General features: G+C 47.4%; 1 protein-coding gene across 2 annotated transcripts in view; it reads right to left on the minus strand.

Moving 5' to 3' along the window:
* LOC131266376 (epidermal growth factor receptor) overlaps positions 1-3,912 on the minus strand; it is a 33,079-nt gene extending 29,167 nt beyond the window's left edge. For both annotated transcript variants that reach the window (XM_058268871.1, XM_058268870.1), the window contains exon 1: positions 3,678-3,912. In XM_058268871.1, coding sequence (XP_058124854.1) covers positions 3,678-3,906 — 229 coding nt within the window. In that variant the 5' untranslated portion in view covers positions 3,907-3,912. The remainder of the gene's footprint in view (positions 1-3,677) is intronic.
* Positions 3,913-22,543: the final 18,631 nt, after the last annotated feature.

Genomic DNA, 22,543 nt, shown 5'->3' on the forward strand with positions numbered 1-22,543 from the left:
TTATTGATTTTTTATCTCCGGATTGACCGTGCAATACTGTTCTCCTGAGCAAAATGTTATTTTTAAACTTCAACTTAAGACGTTCATCAGTAAATCGATGGTGGACTTTAACGGAATTCATAAAACAGTAACGGTAAAAACTCATCTTCCCTTCTCCGGTATTTATCATTACTTGAATAAGTGCTGTCTACCAGCTCTTTTGTTTAAGCCTTGTGCAGCAACGCCGTTAGCGCAAAAAGCGCCATAAAATGGAACCTCTTACACGGAGGTCATCACCTTCGTGATCTTCGCTGATGCGCATGCATTCTCGAGGTTCTCCGTCGTTCGAAGAGGTGCAGTATGGACTTACCTCTTCCTCCAAAGACTAAGAAGAGAAGAGGAAGCCAGGTTGTTTACTGGAGAACGCGGAATAAACAAGATAAAGCGCGCGCTCTTCCAGTGATCTTTAAGATCGTCGGTATTGGAAAAATTCTTGACCGTGTAGAGAACAGCTCGGAGTTGAGCTGCACTTGAAGGTAGTGCGTAAAACACCAGCATGAAGAAGTGGACTTCGATCGCGAAAAGTAATCGAGAAGCAAACCACAGAACGCCCTGTAACCCCGGGCCTGACTTTTCATGCCGGGTTTCGGGCGTTGTTTGGCGGGGAAAAGATGGCCGTCCGTTTGTCCACCGCCGGAGTGTTTCTGTGCAGGAAATTAAGTTCCCACTTGGACCTTCCACTCCCCGTCTGGGAAGGAAGTGTGTCCAAACATTTGTCCCATTTCCGCCACACAGGTCCGCTGTTTAAAGACGCCGCGTGAACACGCCCGTGCCGTGTCTTGTGTTTGCTCCAGATTCTCACTCTTCCCTCTTCTTTTCGGCGGTCGCACAAATGTCGTGTCACTGTCGAACCCTGGAACCTCCTTTTGCCAAGGGCTCCGTCGTCGCGTCGGAAGAGAAAGTATGTAGTCTCCCTTTGACGCAAAGCAGACGTGTGTTCGCTAGCGATACGTCATGGAATGGGAGCCCGGAGATGATTGATTTCATTGCGGCCCGGTTCCGGGCGTTTGGAACATACTCATTAGCTCCTTGTTGTTGGCCGTTGTCGTTGTCATCGTCTGCGAACCGACGAGGTTCCGGTGAGGCAACAATCGGAAGTGGGTAGTCGCCATCCGATATCCGACTTGTTGGCACGACACGAATCCAACTGGGGGGTTTGTCATAATCCGCCATTCGTTAAGCAGAAGTCGTTAACAGAATCGATGAAAGTCAGAAAAATCGATTTAGCCACAACGACTGGAGGTGATGTAGGCCTCCGTCTGCTGAGTGGTTACGATAAATTGGGTGATCTTGTAGGTCAACCTTTTTTCATGCGGCAGAATATCTTCTCCAGCATGAAGTCTGCTTAAAGGAGGAAAAGGTTTCGAATGAACGAATTCATGGTAGTTAAGAAATGTGAGGTTATTCCAACCCTTTGCTTGATTTTTGCAGAATAATAATAACCTTAACCTTCCTGTAAGCTCTTTACAATATTTTTAAAATATTGTTTTAATATTGACAAACGGCATAACTTTAAAATTCGATAAAAGAAAAGTTATTTGCGCAAAAGGAATATTTCTTAAGCCGTACGAAGAAATGCCAAACTGAAACTGAATCACGAACACTCGAAAACGACGATGTGGCGTTTCCCAGCATGTGCCCAGTTTTACCGTATCGGTAGATTAATCAGCATTATGTTGGCTGGCTGCTTCGATGGGATTATGCGCGTCCTTTCCCGGGCCCGATCGAGCACCCTTGTCTCCTTCCCCTCCCCCCCGAACTCGGTAAAAGCATCCAGCAAAGATAAAGATTAATAATAATGCGCCTCTCGGGCCAACTTCTGCACGGGACACGAACGAAACCATGAGGCGCTTGTATAGGGCTTGTTCTTCTGATCTTCGGTGATGGATCTTTTGCTTCTCCTCCTTTCGCTCCCTCCCCCCGCCCGAAGATCGATCGTGGAAAAGCGTTGCTCCCGCGGGCGAACGGGAGGAGTTCGCTGGTGCGGGGTTCGCTCACGACGTGATGGCTCGCCATCGAACAAAAGAGCGCCATTGTTCGACCGGGGGGGACGACCGTCGCCTCGATATCGCCCAGAGAGGTCCCGAACTTTTCCTCCCAGTTTTGCCGCTGTGCTTGCCGTAGTCGTGGCGTTTCTGGCAACACAACTCCTCGGAGTAGAAGTTGGCCACAAGAATCGATCTTACCGGCGTGATCTCTCACGTCTGCCCGGCAGCCATTTTTATTGTTCTTTTTTCGAGCGTCTCTTTTCCGTCGCGCTTCGCTCCGTACCGATCACGAACAGGGACGAGTTTCCTGCCCCACCGTCTTCTCTCCCCCTCTCAGGTAAGAGGAGAGATTTTCACCTTTCACACTTCTCCCCCTCATCTTCCCTCCAATCGCTCTATGCCTGTGTGCAAATCATGTTTAATCATAAAGATTATGTTTATTCTAACACAAAGGTAGCCTCTTCGGCGTTCTGATGTGGCCAGCTTCCCCGCGGGGAGTTGTTTTTTTTCTTCTCATTCCATATTTTGCAAGCCAGCCGAGACCAAGAGAAAATTATAGGGTTCCGGGCGAGACCGGGTTTCGGCGGGAAGTCGGGAAGAATCGCTCCGGGGTTGGAAAGGGTGTGGACAGACGATGGCGCTATTCCTCGCGAGAGCGAAGAACATCTTCCCGAGCTTTGTTCCTTTGTTCGCTCGAGATTCACCTTAACCTCAGCCTCTCTAATGCTATATCATCATCCGTATGGAAAGCTGGCCCCCAAGCATTCCTGGTCAATACTGTATTCAAATCCCTTTTTTTAATTCACTTCTCCAACCATTTTCCCAGAAGTCGTCGCCGGTGGCGTCCGAAAAGATAACCCCAACCACCCATTCGCTCAATAATGCAACGTTTAGTTGCTGTTGACTCTGTTCGGGGCCCGAATTTGTGGGCCAAGCAAACAACGACGGAGCAACTAGAGCAGCTGCCTGATCGACACAACTACGATTTGGGGTCGATTTTCCAAAGCGCGGTGTTCTTATCAATCATCGTCGCTTCCGAGCACCTTCTTATAAATCAATCGCATTGAGGGAATGGAAAGGTTGTGGAAGGAGTTGAAAAAAAAGGAAAAGAAACCGATCTGACAATCTTTCGTTGTTGCGAAGAAGAGCGATGGATCTTCGTGCGTTGTAAAGCCGAAGAAAGTATGGCGCGTTGATCGATATTGCAGGTAAAATCAAAGGCCACGATTGTAATCGTCCCGTAAAAAAAGGGCGTGTGTGTGTGGGAAAGGGTTGAAGGTTTTCATTTCACCTTTTTTTCCCTTCAAACAACTGCACAAACCGTTCGCCCGGTTGATGTTTGTTGCTGGAAGCGCATACAATTCCCTTCCCGGCTTATGTTTACCTCCCCTCCTATGCTTCTGATAACGTAAGCGAGTGCGTGTCTTGCCCTTTCGCGCTATCAAGCGAACGTTCCTGGTCCGAATTTCGTTTGACGAATGGCCATTTTCGGTCCGCCAATGGGGTAGTAGGTTGTTTTGGGTGTGTGTTTTTTTGTGAGTAGCGTCTCGGAAGCGCTCCGATAATCGATAGCGTGGCCCGATATGCTCGGCAAACATAATTTCCACCTTTTTTTCTTCTTTTCTTCTAATATGTTGGTTTGCCACTTACTTTTTCCCTTCACGAACTCGGAGTTCTTTTCTTCGCGCTGCTGGCGCAACTGCATCTGCTGGCGTTCCTGCTGCTGGCGCTGGTGGCGCTGCTTGTACACCTCGTAGCCGCCCTTCGCCTCGCGCCCCTCGACCGGGGTGGCCGTCAGCAGTAGTAGCAGCGCACAGAGCGCCCCCGCCAGGACCACCCACAGCCACCCACCGGCTAAACTCGCGTTGTATCCCTTCATCGTTCCGGCATTCGACTCGACTCGTTGCCCCACCCCGGTGGTATCACCGCCGCTGGCTCATGGCGTCACGTTCCCAAGCACGTACGGTCAAACCTTATTTGCACTCGAAAACTCTCTCTCTCCCTGCCTGTTGCCTTCCTTCCTTCGCGAGCAACCGTCTCCGATTACAAGATGTGACGCAATCGTACCCCCCGCGTGCCCAAACAAGAGCGATCGCCTCGAAACCGAGCGAAGATCACGAACTATTGACACTTAATTTTATGTCGCTGCCTTCGTTTTCCTTTTTTTGGCGTACACAGACTCCCGTTTTTCGTTTTCGTTGACTTCACCGACTCTTGCCTTCAACAACAACAACACATTCGATATCACATTCGGGAGCGGAACATAAACAACAATTGGTCACACCGGCCCGTTACGTAGACACACACACACACACACCTTCCGCACGGTTTCTCACATCTCACATGACAACAAGATCGCCAGGCAAACCACCCGATCGCTCGGTCGCCCTCCTTTTCTCGCCTCACCCAGCGTTGAAGTCACCACGCAGTTAAACTAAAAACCCCACTGAAAACTATTCAACTATTTCTCCGCTCGAACGCCGCAGTACGTGGGCCCTCGACTCTCGGGGTGTATGTCCGCATCATCAAGAACACACGATTGACTCGATTCAAAGGGCTTCCCTTTCAAGACTTCCCCTCTTTCCTCTTTGTTTTTCTCTTAAAAAGAGATTAAGTGCGTTCAAACGGTCGATCGACGGATCTTGGAGCGAGCAGCTCGTGCCAGACGATTTTCTTACGCCCCGGAAAACCACAGAAACCACACACAAATACACGCACACGTGAAGTTGAAAACAAGAACCCGGTCGAAATGTTGTTAGGCCAAACCACCCTTGATATCCTTTCTCCTTGGGGCAGGTGGCCGCAAATCTGGCACTTGGCTTTTTTCTTGAAGGGATTCCTCGCGTACTTCGAGACGGAAACGCTCCTTGCGTGCAGGTGGTTTACAGAAACGATTTTTTCGACACACAGTAAAAGTAGAATCACAGTTTGCACAAGTAAACAGAATTTATCTTTTTTTTTTTTTAAATATAAAAACAAAACAGAACAAACAGAATGCAAAACAATTGGAGGTTGTGGGTTGGGAAGCAAAAAAAAACTATAGCGAAACCCGCGCAACCACGATTCGACGACCGGAGGAAAAAAAAGACCGGCGAGCACCAACGACGACCGACAACGTACGGCTCTGCCCTGCACACTGTCTCGCATTCGAACTCGTACTGAGAAGGGGAACGCACGAAACCACTCAAGACGTCGCGACGCGATCTCAGCGTCCGCTGCGTCTCTCTCGCGACCGTTCCGTTCGCCGTTGTGGTGGTGTTTCGAAAGCTTTCGTGTGCGCCTGTGTGCGCAAGGGGGAGTTGGAACAGGCGAGCTTAACAGCTAAAAGAAAATGCGACAAGTTCCACCACCGTCGGCGCGGTGCGGTAAGTTTCGGTAAGAAATCGATCGCGATGGGAGCAAGACATCGGCGGGAGATAAGGGATGTTTTGGGCTTCGGTCGCCCATGTTGTTTGTCTGAGAGGTTTTTACCACGAGACGTAAAGACGGGTGGGAAAATGGTGTAGAGCATAGGCCGTTGGATGTTGATGCGAGCGCGCGCGCACGAGCCCTTGAGGCATAAGTACGCACACTCCATAGCGATCTTATGCGCATTTGTGGTGGTGTTCGCACCAAGCGATCATAAAACAGCGTATGTGTGCCTTTTCGCTGGTAGTGGTTGGGTGTTCGACGAGCTGTAGACTTTAAATCTGTCGATCGCACGGCGAACGGGAACAACTGGAATGTGCCGACGATCGGACGTCGACGCGACAAGCGTGTAACCAGATACTTGCGCGCGGAAAATGTCGACAGCGAAGCGGACACCACGCCACACCAGCACGAGAAATACCTGTGTGTTTGATCTCCCTCGCCGTGTAGACGCGAGACCTTTCCTTCGATCGGCGAAAGGTAAAGCATTTGCCAAAGAAAAACGGGCAACGTCGTGTTGTTGGCATCCAACAACCGCGTCTCCTGGAACCTCGACGACAGAGAGAGAAGGAGCACACCATCACAACAGGGTGGTTCGTTTGTGGCGAGGTTCCGCAAAAACAGACATAAACCCCAGGTACCGCCGGACAGCCCGTTGTCGTTGTAAATGTGTGTAGTCGAAAAATAATAATAAATATTTTTACTGCTGAGTCAGGTGGCTCGGAAAAACACGGATTCTTACGGAAGCAAAACTTTAGCGAACCTGCTTGTACCCACGAAAAATGCGAAAACATCGTGCGCCGCTGTGTTGAACAAGTGTCACAACGGACTCGAAAGCATAACAGCGAAAGGAGGGTGGCTTTGGGTTATTGTTTTAATGTTTTTTGCTCGTAGACACTATTCTGGGTCGAGGGTGAGAACGGGCTGGACGGTTTTCTACTCAACTTGGGAAACGATGTTGTAGCATACTTATTTTCTTGCAAACATACTTTCCTACCTTCATTTTTCCCTGTTGTTTAATCTTGATTTTGACGATCCCTAACATTCAATAATTTATCAAAATTGCTAATATCGTGTTCTGATAAATTTATTTTTCTCTAAGGACCTTGAATATGTATGACGATTTGTGTAAAAAAAAAAATCACAAAAATAAATTAGATATGAAATCGAATTTTTTAAATACCCTGTGCTTTAAACTGATTCGATGGAAGAAAGAAGAAAAGCAACGCCAGATAAGCAAACGGTTTGATCAACTCATAACAACAACAACAAAAAACACTAGTCTGCGATGTCTGCGCCGCCATCGTCTTGGCCAAAAGATAAAACGTAAAGTGATCGCAAACTGGATGGGAAAGGGAACAACTAAACGAGCCATACAAAATCCGACGATCATCCCGCATAGGAGAGAGCAAGTAGGGTCGATCCAAAGCATAAAATGCCATCAAGCTTTTCATGCTGCCATACATTATGTGGGACCTGCGTCCCGATCTCTTAGTCTCATTCTCTCTCGTAGATCGAAGAAGGTCTGAGAGCATGGAGATCTTGTGATCTTTCTTCCAGCATGCTTGCATAAATGTTGCTTTCCCTTAGTGTTTGTGATTGTTGTTTGTTGCGATTTCGTGTGTGCATGTGCGTGCGGTGGTGGAGGATTCTGGAAGCTTTTCAAGATGCGAGCTTTCGGTCTTAAATCACAGTACAACACGCGCATGAAACTCACAAACACTCACGCGCACTGAAGCATAGCTCAACATTGGTGCGAGAAGGTGATCGATGCGGTTTATGCGAAGCAAATGGGAAAACAAAAGGTACAAAAACATAAAGTCAACACCAATACAGAGCCGCCGGGCAGAGGTGGATGGGTCACATTACAGTTCGGTAGGACCGGTCTGGCCGGGAGAGAAGATCCCAAAGTGTTTCGAGCAACAAGAAAAACGGAGCTAAAGAAGGAACGTCAAAATCGAAGCGAGAGGCGAACGAGATGAAAGCAGGTAAATCCGTCCCACCCGTACCCCTCGAACCCCCCGGGGGCCAGCTCGGTGGGTTTATATCTCTTAAAATCCGTTCCGTTTAAGCCACCATTCGTCTCCTCCTCCTCCTCCTCCGTTCTCCCGCAAGCGTCTATGTCTAGCGTCTTTGGAGGAGTTTAGAGTTGTTTCTTTCTTTTCCTTCGAGCCGTCGTTCGTCGAGCCCGGGCTCGGCCGCTTGCAGCATCTCCGCGGTCCACGGCGAAGGTCCGCGACTTACAATGCGCTAGTTAAAGGTGAAAGAGACCTCAAGGGTCTGGCTGCACGTCACGACCCCGTGCTGCAGCTCGCGGTCCGTTTCGATTGGAATGTCGCCCAGTTGTGGCCATCCAGGAGAGGAAGGGTGCGGGGAGTGGGACGACGAAAAACGAAACACACACGCAAACAACAACGGTTCCGTTTCTTCTGCGTCAGAGGCGAGTTCGAAGGCTGTAGCTGTCGGTCAGCGATGAACCCGACCTCTCGGGCACTCCGGGTTCGAAGTCCCTTTCCCAGCCCTGATAGCGTTCCGTGGAACCAACTTTTTCTGCGTGCAAATAGAAAAACCCCCCATAATCCCCGGGGCAGATGATTTTTAAGCCTTTTGAGCCTGCTCGTGACGCAGTTACACCGCGGAATTGCTAATACCTTATCAAACAGTGCAGCTCCGGTGATGTTTACCTTTTCGTTCCGATCGAATGTTATTAAGGTGGGAAGAAAATGCAAAAAAAAGGAAACAAGAGTTCAGAACAGAACGCGCTGGCAAATATTAAAAGTCGCAAAGCCAGGTCCAAGTAGGCAGCGAAGTCTTTATCGAACCGCTAAATCAACAACAAAACTCTTTTGCGTTCCGAAGAAAAAAACACCCAGAACCAATTGTGTGTATCGGGAAAAATGGAACCAACTGTGCGTGCGACGAAACCCAGAACACCTTTTTCCACAGTTTTATCGCAACGGAAAGGTAAATATTTAGCAGCGGTCGTGGTGGTAGCCGAACGCAATTCGCGCGCAGTGCCTGCTCCGTCGTTTGCTCGAATTTTATCTCGACCTGCGCAGTTTGCACGCGTTCGGTAGAATTACGCCCGGTACGCCGGCGTATGGGAAAGTTTTACTTTGCATAAGAACCAGCCAGCAGATAAACGAACCGACAACCGGGGTCGGTTTGTGTGACGTGCAAAGATTACGTTCGGGCCATCGCTTCGATAAGGTTAGTAACGGAAAAATTGAACCGGAATGACGCGAAATCGAAAAACAAACAAGATGGCCGAGAAATGTAGCCGTTTTAAAAGCAAACAGTAAGGTAAATTTTATTGGACACATTCTGGTTGCATCAGGAGCAATAAATTCTATAAACAAGCATAACAAGAACTTCCAGTCACAAATATGTTCGGAATTCCAACAAAATATTGTGCGAATATTGTTATTAAATACGAGTGAGCACCAAAAAACAAAACGGAAAGAAATCTCAAACTGCAAAATCCTTCTTTAAGAAAGAAGTGATCAATAATAACCCAACCGGTTAGCTTATTCCAATACCGTCAAACTGTAAACTTGTCAGCACGAATCGGTAACCACTTTACATCAACCGCTTCAATCGGTTAATCTCACCCCCCGCAAACCGGCCCCCTCAACAACCCCATCATCCCGGCGTTGGCATGCACCTTCTTATCCACAACCAGAAAATGCATTAATCGATTGCACGAGGCGCGATAGCGTGTTGTTTTTCAACTTCACCAACGTGCCCGATGAAAAGTTAACGCTTTTCGATGTTGTTTTCAAGAGTTGTGTTTCTTTTCTTCTTAAAAGAGAAGAGGCTTTTCTTCTTCGCTTTTGGAGACTTCTTTGTCGCTTCGGCAAACGTTCCGAGCAACGGCTTGAGAGTTTATTTGATAATTAAAATTCCTCGGAATGCTTCGGCCACAAACAAAACCCGTGGCGCTGGCCATTTTACCATTTTTTATGCAAAGTGCACGGACATCAGCGATCCGTCCACCGCTTCTGCGGGCCTCCACCAACCTCTTCGGCTGCCAAAGTGAAGGGCACGCGAGATGAGATGACAGCCTTAAGAAAAAGAAGCGGCACATGCGAGATTAAGCGGGGCCGTCCAATAAACGAAACATCTCGGCAACAGCGATTAAGAAGCTAGAAATAAAGGCGCACAACGACGACCGAATGGTCGGAAGGCGAAGCCCGTAGCGTAAAAGTGCCGAAATCGTACACCGCACGGTCCGCGACGAATTTCGGAACGCGCGTCGTCCTGGCGTTGAAACCCTACACCAATTTATTAATTTGACGACGGCCATAAAGTATCGAAATTAATATTTTAACTCTTTGCTGAGGACTAGTTTCCTCTCTCTCTATCTCTCTTTGGGATGACCACACACTTTTCCAGCTACCACCTGCACACACCGGGCTACTAATCTGGCCAAAGCACCCCCGCCCGCTCATTTCGGGGTTTCCCTCGCGTTAGCAATTAGTTAAAGGTTCTGGTGACTTTTTTGCTGTCCTTCCCGGACTCGGTGGGGTTTTTTTTGCTTGCTTGCTTTCCTTCCCATCCGATTAAAGGCCTTACACCGCCGGTCACGCAGAGGGGACGACGAATAATTCAACACCGGCCTAACCGGGGCACGCAAAAACGCTCCGGAGATCAAGATAGAATGCATATAATTTGCACAAAACCGATACGCTTGTTTGAGAAAAAAATAGGCCCCGTTCGCCGTATCGCGCCTTTATCACCGTGTAGAACGTGTTATTTAATCACCTGTCCGCGCTGGTTGGAGACTGTTTTCTCCCCCGGTGGTTTCAGCTAACCTGCTGCATGCGGTGGCCGGCACCAGGCCAAATGGGTCGGGTTTGTAAAATATGCAAAGCGCAGGAACCAGACCGGCGCACCGGCAGTTTTGTCGTGCAAAATGATATTGCCAATATCATACATTTAGGCAACGCGGGTTGGCCTTTGGTGAGCCCCATACCTCAAGAGGTAGCTCGTGCTCCGAAGCGCCTAACGAATGCGCCCAAGGCACACAAATCAAGAGCCTTCATCTTCCGAAGGTGGTGCGCACAGTGGAACATCTCGGGACATTTAACATTTTCGAAACAAATTTAAAATATAGTTGGTTTTCAACTGCTTTTAATGATTTTCTGTAAATTGGTAATATTGTAAACCAGAATGGTATAACGATATCCTTGAGCTTAAGAATTTGTTTTTGTTCGTTTTGGTTTTCTACCGAACGCCTAGCCGATTGTCCACTCATGGAACCACTGTGCACCTGGGAGAAAAATAAATCCTCCAGCGAAAGGAAACTAATTCCTCGCTAAAACACCCTCCGGGATCGCCTCGTTTCGGGTTTGAATTTTAGTGTGGCACCAAAAATGGAATTAATTAGTCGAGGCTCATCTCCGCTCCGGACAACGGGCGATCCTCGAAAAAAAAACCATAGGAGCCCTTGCTGGAAGCGAGAAAGCACAACACAATCCGGGTTGGTCGTAAAAATTGGAACCCGCAAATGTGTGTCAGGTGATTGCGGAGCGCTTTATCAGCTTTTGAGTGATTAGTTTAGCTAATGCTAATTTATGGAAAGTAGAAAAAAGGGAAGCTTTCGATGGGGGGGAGAGCATAAACCATAAACTCAATATAAGGAGAGAACCATAAATAGGCGCATTAATGACGACTAACGGAAGGAATTTTTCTGTTTTACCGGGAAACTATCCTCTCTTTTTAGCCTTTTTCTTCGATTTAAACCCTTCAAGTACAACTTTATCAACCTTCAGAGCGATTAACGGCACGCCTTTCACGATGGATTGCATCATGACAAGTCTCCGGGAGTTGTGGCGCGTTGCCGTTACGGTGAATTTCTTAACCTCCACTACCTTCCAGCGAAGTCCGACGTTGACCGCACCATTTCCCAGATTGCTTACAGCGCGACAATTCCCTGCCTCGGAGCGAATGCATTCCCTGGCCACCCTGTAATTCCCAACCCGCGAAACGTGAACCCTTTCCATGGCGAGTAGGAGAGAAAGAGAGACATAATAAGGGGATAGTTGTAAGTGACGAGTTGCATTAACGTCTCCATCGCGCAGAATGTGCCGACACCGCAGTCCACCTACAATGGAGCATGGCTTTGGGTGAGGGCCTTGGCCAGAGAAGCCACCCTTCCAAAAGGTCCCACGTCCCGCTCGATGTTCACGCTGTCGGAACAAATTAGTCAACAGGTAAAACTCACCAAAATGGAAGAAAAGGAAAAAGAGTGAACAACCTCTGTGGTCTCATGGAACCACCAAAAGGGAGGGGGGGAGGCGATTGTGCATATGTGAACAGTGGTTTTAGGATGTGGTTTTTCGAGCTTGGAGCTGCCTCCATCGAGCGTCCGAGTTTGAATCTCGCCCGCACCGAAAACGGCGTAGGATCAATAAATAAATTTAAACAAAACAAAAACGCTATCGAATCCGAAGGAACCTGTCCCCCGGTCTCGCCTTGGATAGAATCTATGGCCCGATATGGCGGCTAATTCGTTGGAGCCTTTCAAATTGGCTCGAAGAAAATTTAAAAAAAACGGCTCATATTACACGCCTGTCAGAGGAATCATTTTCGGTACGAATGTAAACGATTAACGCTCCGGCGCGCGGCGGAACGCTATGGATTTCTCGCTCCAGAAGAGAAGAAGCGGAGACTCGAAAAGGACTAACATTTTAATTTCCCAACCCACGTCTGGGTGGTAGGACGGGGACGCGGTTTGTCGCGATTAGAAAAACGCTCACCTGCCAAGAAGCAACCCGAACAGAAGAAACAAAAATGTTAAAAAATGGACGGATCGTTTATGTTTCGCTGGTGCCGCTAACGGAACGCGCCGCTTGACCAGTTCGGGAAGGTGAACTAAAGCCTCGGGAGCCTCGCCGTAGCTTATGATAATGAAAAACGCAGCATCGCGATTCGATCTCACGTTCCTTTTCGGCGAACGAAAAGCTCCCAACATCGAACGTGAGCTATGTTTTAGTTTTTTTTGCTTCCTACTCCAAAACAACTCCCCGCGTCGACAGGTTGTGCGTGTGTGTATCTATTTTATCAAACGCTTCTTTCTTTCTTGTTTTTTTATTTTGTATGTTTTGCTTTCCAAAGGCTCATTTTTCATTCCGTGTCGAATTCGCTGGGAATGAATGCCGGCGTGTATGTGTGCTAATTTTTGGTGAGGCTGATTTCCATCCGTATCTATGCTAAATTATGCGCGAATCCTTCGGGATGGAAGTGTTTATCGCATTTTTCAAAACATCAAAAGCATCTGTTTTTTTCTCGGGGAGGGGAAATCCATATTCCAAATTCTTACCGCAAAACAACAAACAAACCGTTTCCCAGGGGATTTGGTTGCCAATCGTTTGCAACAGGTGGATTCCAAAGATGTAGCTTACCTGTTTGAAAAGAGTGGGAGAGATGGGAAAAGATAAGAAAAACTAGTTTAAAATCATTAACCTCAATGTGTGTAAATAGCAAATCAACGAAAGTTAAAGATAAACCGACAAGTGTTAAAAGTTAGCGCCATCTTCTTCATCTAAACACGAACCCCAAAAACAAACAACCCGCGGAAACTGTAAGTACCTCTTCTTTGTGGCGCAACTTTGGCAAAGATTAACTGTAGCTGAACGGATTCGCGACGCGTGATTATTGTCTTCACTCCCAGCCACACAAAACCAAACCGAACGAATTGAAATGGCTTAATCGTCATCGCTCGAGCGTTTGAGTTGTTGGCTCGAGTGCCATATTTTCAATTGAACCATTGTAGAGCGGAGGATTGAAGTCAGCTGCCATGAACAGCAAACAATTTATACAATTCGCAGATGGCATCGATCATGTTTTTCCCAAAAAGCACCTTATGTTTCCCAAGAAACCGGGTAGCAAGCGGAGATTATTCCATCAACCTGTTATCCTGCCGCCATTTGACTCGAAAGAAAAACAGGTGAATCTTATGGAAAGAAAAGATAAATGTATCTATATGTGTGTGTCATAAAAGATGTAAATTTTCAAACCCTCCGCTTATTGAACTGTTGCCCCGTAAAACGCGTAAGGGTAGCAATTTTGACGAGCGAAACCTGGCACGATTGGCAACGGCCCAAGAAGCGGTAGAAACAATAAAGTTTTATTGTTTTACGGCGAGTGGAGCCGAGTTGGGTGAAATTTTCTGAAACGGCCGTTTTCTTTGCATTTATTTAATTTATTTTTCGACTGCAATTCTCTGCCGTTTTCGGTTGCTTTCCACCCGAACATGGAAGAACTTTATTTCACCATCGCCGTAGATGAGATTTCAATTATCCGCATCGCTTTTCGACAGGTTGTAGCCGGATCGGGTCGATTGCCAAACGGGTTCTCGTTCTTTGGACGATGCTTTACAATCGTTAAAATTGTTGTGTTCTGTATGGCAAAAGGATGATTTTTTTCAAACGGGATAAACGGTGATTTTTGTGTTGTTTTGTTGCTCGTCCAGCTACCAAACAATGAGGAATCTCAAAGAAAATAAGAGAAAAACACATGCTTCCACGCATCGCATCGCACCACCCGGCGTTACATAAGGGTGGTAATTTAATCGAGATATAAAACAAAACTGTTAGCTCTACCCACAAAGGGGTTGGAGAGAGAAAGGAGAGTGGCTAATGCCGGTAGCCATCGGAAGGGGCACTGAGAATACAAAGAAATTTGTGGCGCGAGACGGCGTCCCCGACACTTGCGCAGCCAAGACCCGGTTGTCGCCACCATGCCGCCAGCGTCGCCGGATATTATGAAACGTGTCATATCAGCAGCCCGCGGCCAACAACGCCATTTTGTGTGTGTGTGTGCATTTCTGCAGCGCAGCACATTTTCTTACGCCAGCGAAAAACCGAACCGAACCGATGGCGAACCCGGGGTGGCGGATCGGGATTTACAACACGTTTAATCGGAATCCGATTTATGTTTCGCGATGATGTTTCTGTTGTTTCGACGTAGCGAAATTCACGACAAAAAAAAACGCTCCCGACAGCAGCCTGCGCGGTAAGAAGAAACTTCAACGCCGCGCGAAGCGACAAACCTAACGGAAACATATTAAGCGCACCGGCGCACGCGAATTAAGGTCGCGTCGCGGGCGATGTTGTGACATGCTGGCAATTTGCCGCCCAGCACTCGGCTCAACCCTTCTGCCCTTGCCCTCCTGTTGCCGGTAAACGCCGTGGTCGGTTGGTTTCGTTGCAAATTGTTGTAAGGCGCGTCAATTATGGTGTGCAGAAGGTACGTGCGGATGTTCGTCGTTCGTGGTTGTTGTCCGAGTGCGGGCGAGCAATGGTACGCTGGGAATTTTGTTCGCGTCCATTTAAATCGATTATACCCTTGCCTTGGTAGAGGTGGTATCGTTCCAAAAATGGATAAAACTATTTAAATTTGAAGGAAGTTGTAAAGCAAATATTTCAAATTGAATGCTATTTAACCGTTAATTGTGGCGAAAAGGATTCCATTCCAATGTTAATTTACTATTCAAATTATTAAATTTACAATGGAAAGATCTTTCATGTTTTAACAACAAAAAGAAACACAGCTCATCTAAAGTTTATCCAAAGGAAAACAGGTTGAAACTTATCATCTTTCACATTATACTAAATTATTATGAGCACCTCTTTTGCCTATAGAATATCTACAAAAATGCAGCTACTAATCATGTTCAACACATTTTAATTAGAATTTATTTCCCCCAGACCTTCACCCTAAGCCCTTACGACATTACAAAACCTGCCCTGGCCTGTATCCCTCATCATTCTAAACGCCCTTTTTCTTTAATCCCCAATCGAACAAATATGCATCAAATGCTGCTTTGTGCTAGAGATCCCCACTTCATTAGACACTTCGCCGAGAGGCTGGAGGACGCATCATAAAAATCAAGGCCACAGAATATTCCTCCCAATGTCATTACGTTGATTGCTTTTAATATCGTAGAATCAATCTCCACCGGTTTTCTTTTTCCCTCGAACGCGGAGATTTCTGATTAAAATGTTGTTGCCTACACTAACCGGCGTACGGTGGAGATTGGAGGAGAAAATGGTCGCCTATAAAGAGCCCGATTCGACCGATCCGACCCGAGCGGGATGGAAATCTCATCACGCGCCACTCATATACATATTCTACGGGGGTTTTTTTTGATCGGCCAGACGGGGCCACTACTCGGTGCGCTGGCGTGTCAAACCAGTTTTTACTCCGAGTCTTACACATTTCACCCGAACGACCACGACGAGAGGAATTAGGACTTCGGCTGTGGTCCCAAGATTCGGGTGGATCTATCTATCGGAAAATAAATTAAAAGCATTTAATTATGAAACGAAAACAAAACGATACGCTCCGCCGTACCGAGATGCGGGGTGTGATTGAAGACAAGCTTGGACAAAAAGGTGGATGAGAAGGAAGATCAAAAGAATGGACAGAGAGTCATCCGCGGGGGTTCCTTGGGGAGGTCCCTTAAGGCCGCGCGAAGCTGCTTGCCGTTGAACCAGTTAATTTATAGTTCATGATTTCTCTATTTTCGAATCTCCGTTCCGTTCCTTTGGCAGTCGGAGGTCCCAACCCTTTCCGCTCCCATCCCATTGGTGCCGGCTTTTCTTCGACTCCTCGAGCCGATTGTATCGGACAGCATCCATTAGGGGGCAAAGAGTGCGCGCGCGCACATTCCGAGGTCGAGAGGTGGGTCCGCGTGCCAACGTTCTTCTGCGTGGAACGGGCAAACACACGGACCCGGACCTCGGAAAGCCGCCACCACCGGCACACCGTGTACTCCGAAAATGGGTACAAATATTGAACCTCGCTCAATATTTACTCTGCCCGATTAATGGCGACACGCACCTCGAGGGGATACATTCGGGACGTTTTTTTCCCCCCCATTTCTTTTCGAAAGTTAAAATAAAGGAAAATCGTGACGAAGGAATTTTTTCCTCCTCTAAGTTGGGGATTATGCAGGTGCGATCTGGTGGTAATGCTGTGTTTTACTTCAACTACAAACACACAGAAACATGAAATGAGCTTTCCATATTATTTTGCATCGTACAAAATGAAAAAATCCTCCATCCTACAAGGAAGGAAAAAGAACATCCCTTGTTCGGTTGAATTGAAGCTACGATCTTATCTTACGTGGCGCATTACAAATGGCCCGCTCGAGCCGCGAACTTCATCAAACTCCACTTTTTTTTTATTTTGTCTCTTCCTCTTGCTCTTGCCGCCGTTTGTTGTAGGATTGCCTTTCAAAAGGCACAAAAATATGGCCTCCACAAACTGCGCATCGGCATTTTCCTTCGATGATTAATGAGCGAATTTGTTTGCCTTGCGATCATACGCGAAAGACAATAAACGATTTGTAGGCAGGAGTAAAAAAAAAGTGAGGGAAAAAAAACAACGACGCTTGAGATGGATGGATTTCGAATACTCATAATAGATCGATGATCGATTTCAGCTCGGAAAAGTCGGCAAAGATGAAGGATGGCGATGATGGCGGACAAGGCATCGAAATAAAACAAACCAAATGACCTTTTTTTGTTTTGTTTGCTGTTTGTTTGTTGTGATGGTCAAAAGTTTGGTTTACCCACCCAGTCACACCCAACCCTTGAGCTCGATTTACCCCCTTTAAACAAATGGGAGAGAAAATCGAAGACGAAACGACGTTCAATGGCTACATTGAACCCCCGCTTGGGTGGGGCTTACCGGGAAGAAATATGAACATGAAGTTAACAGTCGGTTAGGTTAATAAACAGCCATAAATATCAGCCCGTTTTTTTCTACGATTAGAAAACCATCGAACCCTTTGAATAAAAATAGGCTTTCCCTGTGAGAAACGCAACGTTGGAGGTGATGTGGAAAAGCATTCCAAATCAACCCGCAAAGGGGGCGCGAGGCATAACACATTTCCCACACACGCAACATTCTTGGGGGCAACATCATTGCCCAAAAAATATAACCAAACCGAGCGAAATGGGCCTCGGAAAAAAGTACCCAGCGCTCCAATGAACCAAAACCACGCCGTTTAACCTCGCGCCGTGATTTGGGATCGAGCGTTTTCACGCTTTTCATAAATTTAAACGATCTATTTCACCTTTCCCAAACACCAAGAAGGGAGTCCGTCTTGCGATCGATTCCGATCAATCCTTTTTTTCTTCTATATCCACCATTCCCTTTTGTTGCCCGGAAAAGTTCTTCATCACTCGGTGCGTAGCGTTTGCTGGATCTGGAAACCCTTCCCGATCGCGACAGCTGCTGTTTCTCTTCCTCTCTCTCGAGCCACCCATCGTTAGGGGTGCTCTGAGCGTCGGACGACCTTCTGGCCGGACACCCTCGCTGGTCAGCCCGATGAAGAACCTTGAGATCGAGAAAATCGATTAATCACCCGATCAAGCCGAGGGAAAGAGGGCGCAGATCCAAAAAACGACCCGTGGAAGCTGGAATTGTGGAAGGTGTTTCGTTTTCCTTTTTTTACCTCCTGAACTCTTCCTAACTGCATCGAATGGTGTGTGACGTGAAGCCAACCCTAATGGGTTTCGGTGGAGGGAAAAGGAAAACACATCCTTCCAGGGTCAGTCCCAGTGCCACTGGTGATGGTGATTGACGGGTGTGAGAGAATTTTCTCCGGCCCTTTCCGACTGCTCGCTTCGGGAGGCCAGAGTTCAGCGGGAGGGAAAAATCTCGAGCCTGTTTCGCATTGAGTCTAAGAAGAAGAAAAGTTCACCCAAGGAAAGCATAAAACCCAGGTCGTTCCAGGTACGAAACGAGTCCGTTCGGTCGAAGGAAGATTTACGAGATCCGAGGTTGGCGCTTACGCGCTGAAGTGCGCAAACCTTCGAACATGTTCGAGTGTCCCGGGCCAGGAGAGGCGTCATCGAGACGCGATCGAGCCTCCATTTGTTTGGCCAGTGTTCGGCTTTTTTTTAGAGCCGGTCTCGGACAACCAAACAAAACACAGCGCATAAAAGGACCATCGGGAACCTTCCGAAAATCTTCCACACTATCTTTCCATCATCATCATCATCGTCATCAGGTGTGCGAAGGGGCAACATTTTAACACGCCAACCACAACCTGGACCTGGCGGTGGACCGTTTGCAATCTGGCGCATCTGGGAGGGCAGGGTAGGAAGAAAACAACCCCAAACCCCGCTCGAACACGTCCAACACACGACGCTCATCGCGCGTATTGGCGGTTGGAGTGTTTCTCGTTTCAAAAGGCATTTATTATTAAGTGGAAACTAAAAGCACACAATACACGTGCTTATCAACGCCACATCTCGCCGGTGTCAGGTCCTTGTGCCGCCAAATAGGACGCCCCCAACCCCCCCTTCAGGAGCGTTTCGAAGGTTCGTCGTCTATCGGCGCTCCAATCTGGTGAGTCGTCAGAATTGTCCGAACGTGTTGGAGTCGCCTGCCGAACTCTTTTCAGTCACTTTCGTACGTACGTACGGGGCGGCATCGTAATGAGGCGGGCCGTCTCACATTCCCCATTGATTCTATCTCGTCGAAGCAATAGCAATAGGAGCTAAAGAGCCTATTCGTTTCGCATATGCACGCGAAGCGGTCTTGACAGGTTGGCGAAGTGGCGCGTTGGCCCGTCAGCGTGGATCGATAATAAAATTACCGTAGTTTTTTGTTCCACGCGCGGAGATGGGTGGAAAAAAGGCCTCCCTGATAATGATGCCCAAAATGAGTGGCCCCCGGGTTGATGATGACGATGACGATAAGGTGTATTCAAATGGGAAGCTTTCATCGTACGTTGGAGAGGCTCAAAAGAAAATGATGGCCTTAATTTCACCCATGTCTATTTTATTGTTCACTTAGTGCTTGCCATTGTAGAAGATATTTTTTACTTTAACACTATTGCGATCTCTTTCTCTTTCTACTATAACTGTTTTAATAATCGTGCACATTTCACTACTTTTTTATTAGTCAACTTCCTTTTTCTTAATCTCCTAATCAACACCGATGGTCCTTCAAGATGAAAACGAGTCAAACCTCAATCATGGATTAAAAATTCTTTACAAAATCCTCCACAAAATAATTTGCAGGAAATTTCACTCATTTTTTTGATTCGAAAACGAAGCAAAATAAAACCTCACAGTGGAGGAAAAAAAACCTGAAAAGGATCAACAAATGAAATGGATCGTTCTCCCGCATTTCGACACCTTTGTTCCCCTGCTTTGTGTCCTTTTGTCGTCCCTGGCACCTGATGTCGATCCTGGGACCATTCGTTTGTCTAGTTTTGTCCCAGGAGGGCATGGTTTTTTTCACCACCAGACAACCATTTTGTTTCCCATTTTTAATCGTTTCAAGCTCTTGTTACGAGTGACTTTTTGTTCTGGATCTTCCCTTCTCGTGATGAGAACGGGATCATCCTGGGAGTAATTTCCTGCGCTCTCAGTAATCTCGGGAAATACGAAACCCCTCGTCAAAAGAATCAAACGGTGTGTGTGTGTGTTTTTTGCTCGCTATCAAAGTGTTCGATGGCACGAATCTGTTTGTAATAATATAAATATTTATGCAAAATCATCATCTTCATCGCTGGGCCCTCGGTTCGAAATACGGCACGCACAAAATCTCACGCCCGATCAAAACCGTAATGGCGTCAGCAGCGAACCACCGAACCACAAACCATTAGAAAGGTGTGATAAATTTCATGCACATCGGAACGGACAGCGTGTATGATCGGTGGTTTTTTATTTTCTTCGGCTGTGATGTTCTTACCTCCACCGGGAGAAACGTCTCGAATGTATCACTTCACGGGGAAACATTGACCTTCAGCACCCTTCGAAAACAGCGCCGACTGGAGGTCAGCATCACCTTCGCGGAGCATCAGCTCGATTGGATCCTCACGATTCCAATCCGACCGAACGCCCGAAACGAAAAATCGTGGAAGAATATTTTCTAATCATTCAGATTTGGCGCTCTCGAGTCCTTTCCCGACGGATGGTCGCAAGCACCGAGCGCCGGTATCTAAATCGATCGCGTGGTATCGGGTGCTTGCTCAACATATCACACGGATCGGTAAGCGGATAATGGGACGCGAGAAATGAAGTGCAAAAGCCATTAGCGGGAGATAATTATGAAAAATCATTTATTATACAAAACGCTCCATCGCGCGGTGGAGGGAATGCAGCTGGGGTGGGGATGGCCGACAGGGGAAACCAGAAAACGCTACAAACTAATGCCGCGGTGTCCTACAACACACGCTCGGCTACACATCTTCGGCGTGGCGTTCTCGTCTTCTTCTAAAGTTGACTTTGATGAAGTGCTGAAGAGAGTTGAGATATACTAAGCCGCCGCCTCACAACCGCGACCTGATACTGCTGATGGAGGCGCTGTTGTGTCTTCTGGACGGGTCCATGAACGGGTTCCGGGTTGGAGGCAGCACCAACCAGCCGTCTTTTATGTCCACCTTTTCGGTCAGCTTGGTGCTCATTTTGTTCGCCGTTTTGTTTGTTTCTGTTTTTGTTTCGATAAATATTAACTGTCCGCCAAGAAACGACGTGGCATGGCATTTGGCTTAAGTCAATACACGGAAGAGGTCCTCCGTTCTAAAGCAGACGACTCTGGAAGGGCCTTGAACTTCAACTTCAAATAATGGAGTTTTCTAATCAAAGTAAAAACTTCTCTTTGGGATTCACTTTTGCTTGCCTTTCCCATTCCTTCTTTAGTTCGATCGGCATGCTTTGGTGTCTGCAACCCGACCACGACCTTTCACCCGCTTGATTATCTATGCTAGATGTAGAAGATTTCCGTGAAGGCAATCTTGCTTAGCCGCTAGGTTGCTAACGATCGCCACTCGTCAAAAGACAACGTCGGTGGGTTGGGTGGTTTGCGGAATGGGTGAAGCTTATTAGAAATTTTTCCAGGAATGTGCACCACCACACCCCACCCGACCGGGCGGAGGCAACGATCACGAACGATCTTCGATCCTGCGCTTCGTTTCGGTAAGGTCATTCGGTGTGCGCAATATCGCCAGCATGCTCATAATGCGCCGGCTTTAGTTGGCTTTCCGCTTTCCTTTAGCAGGCGATCCAGAGATCGTGACGGTCTTCTTCATGTCGGCATCGCGTTCCTTTGAACGGTTCGGTACATTCAAATCAGCGAGAGCGGCGTTGGCCAGTTTGTTGTGCCGATTGATTGTGCGGCACAAGGGAAGGTCCGATTTGAGGCACGGAAACATAAATCACCAACGGGATGAGACTTTCCTGCTGCTAAATCAATATTCTTATTACAAATCGGCTTGTAAAATATCCTCTTCAAAAAACGTTCCTCAAACTCCACGCACAGATGATCGTCTTCAGAGTGCTTTCCACGAAGGTTCACCACATGCTCTTTTAGGTAGCACAGTATGGTGCTACAGCCCAGTGCCGGGCAGCGCTTTCGTCCTCGCAAAAACTCAGAAATACTTTACAACTTTTAGTAATACGATTCGCATTAGAAACGGTTGTCAAAAAATGTTAACGCCAGCCCAACGACGCTTGCCGGCTGCAGACCTTTCGGCAGCAGCATCCTTGCGTGCCCTTTTGGGCTCGTCCTTCCCGGCCAGGGAAGGTGTCAAGTAGGCAGGGCTGCATAACGCATGCCTTTGCTTTGTTTTTGTACAAACGTTTCAAGATCTTTTCTTTTCAAGCCGCACCGTCCTCCTCTTGTCCGTTTTCTCAAGTACCACAAACATTACGAATCATGGTGCATTGTCGGTAGGGAAGGGCAGCACAAGAGGGGGTTTTTTTTTATTTCAAATAACCTTCCTATACCAACCTTGTGTATCCGGGAGGGTCGAATAAGTTGAGCAAATTGACTCTCGAAGCATAATATGTTTGAGGGTTCGTGTTTTGCATCGCATCGAAGTCACCCGGTGTCGCTTCTTAGCAACAGCATCAGGTTGCCTCATGGCTTTGTTTTTCTTGTTGTCACCGTTCGCCAGTGTACAAGGGATCCAAAACATCATCGCTGCATAATTCTGAGAGTCGTATTTTCGTAATCGATTTGATGAGATGCTGAAGTCTGATTTATGGCTCACTTCGCCACACAAACGCGTGTTGAAAGTTCACGCGCTGTTTGAACGACCAACAAGTAGAAAAAAGGCTGTCCGCGAAGGGATGGTA

The sequence above is a fragment of the Anopheles coustani genome, chromosome 2 (genome assembly GCF_943734705.1).
Source record: "Anopheles coustani chromosome 2, idAnoCousDA_361_x.2, whole genome shotgun sequence".
Classification (NCBI taxonomy): Eukaryota; Metazoa; Arthropoda; class Insecta; order Diptera; family Culicidae; genus Anopheles; species Anopheles coustani.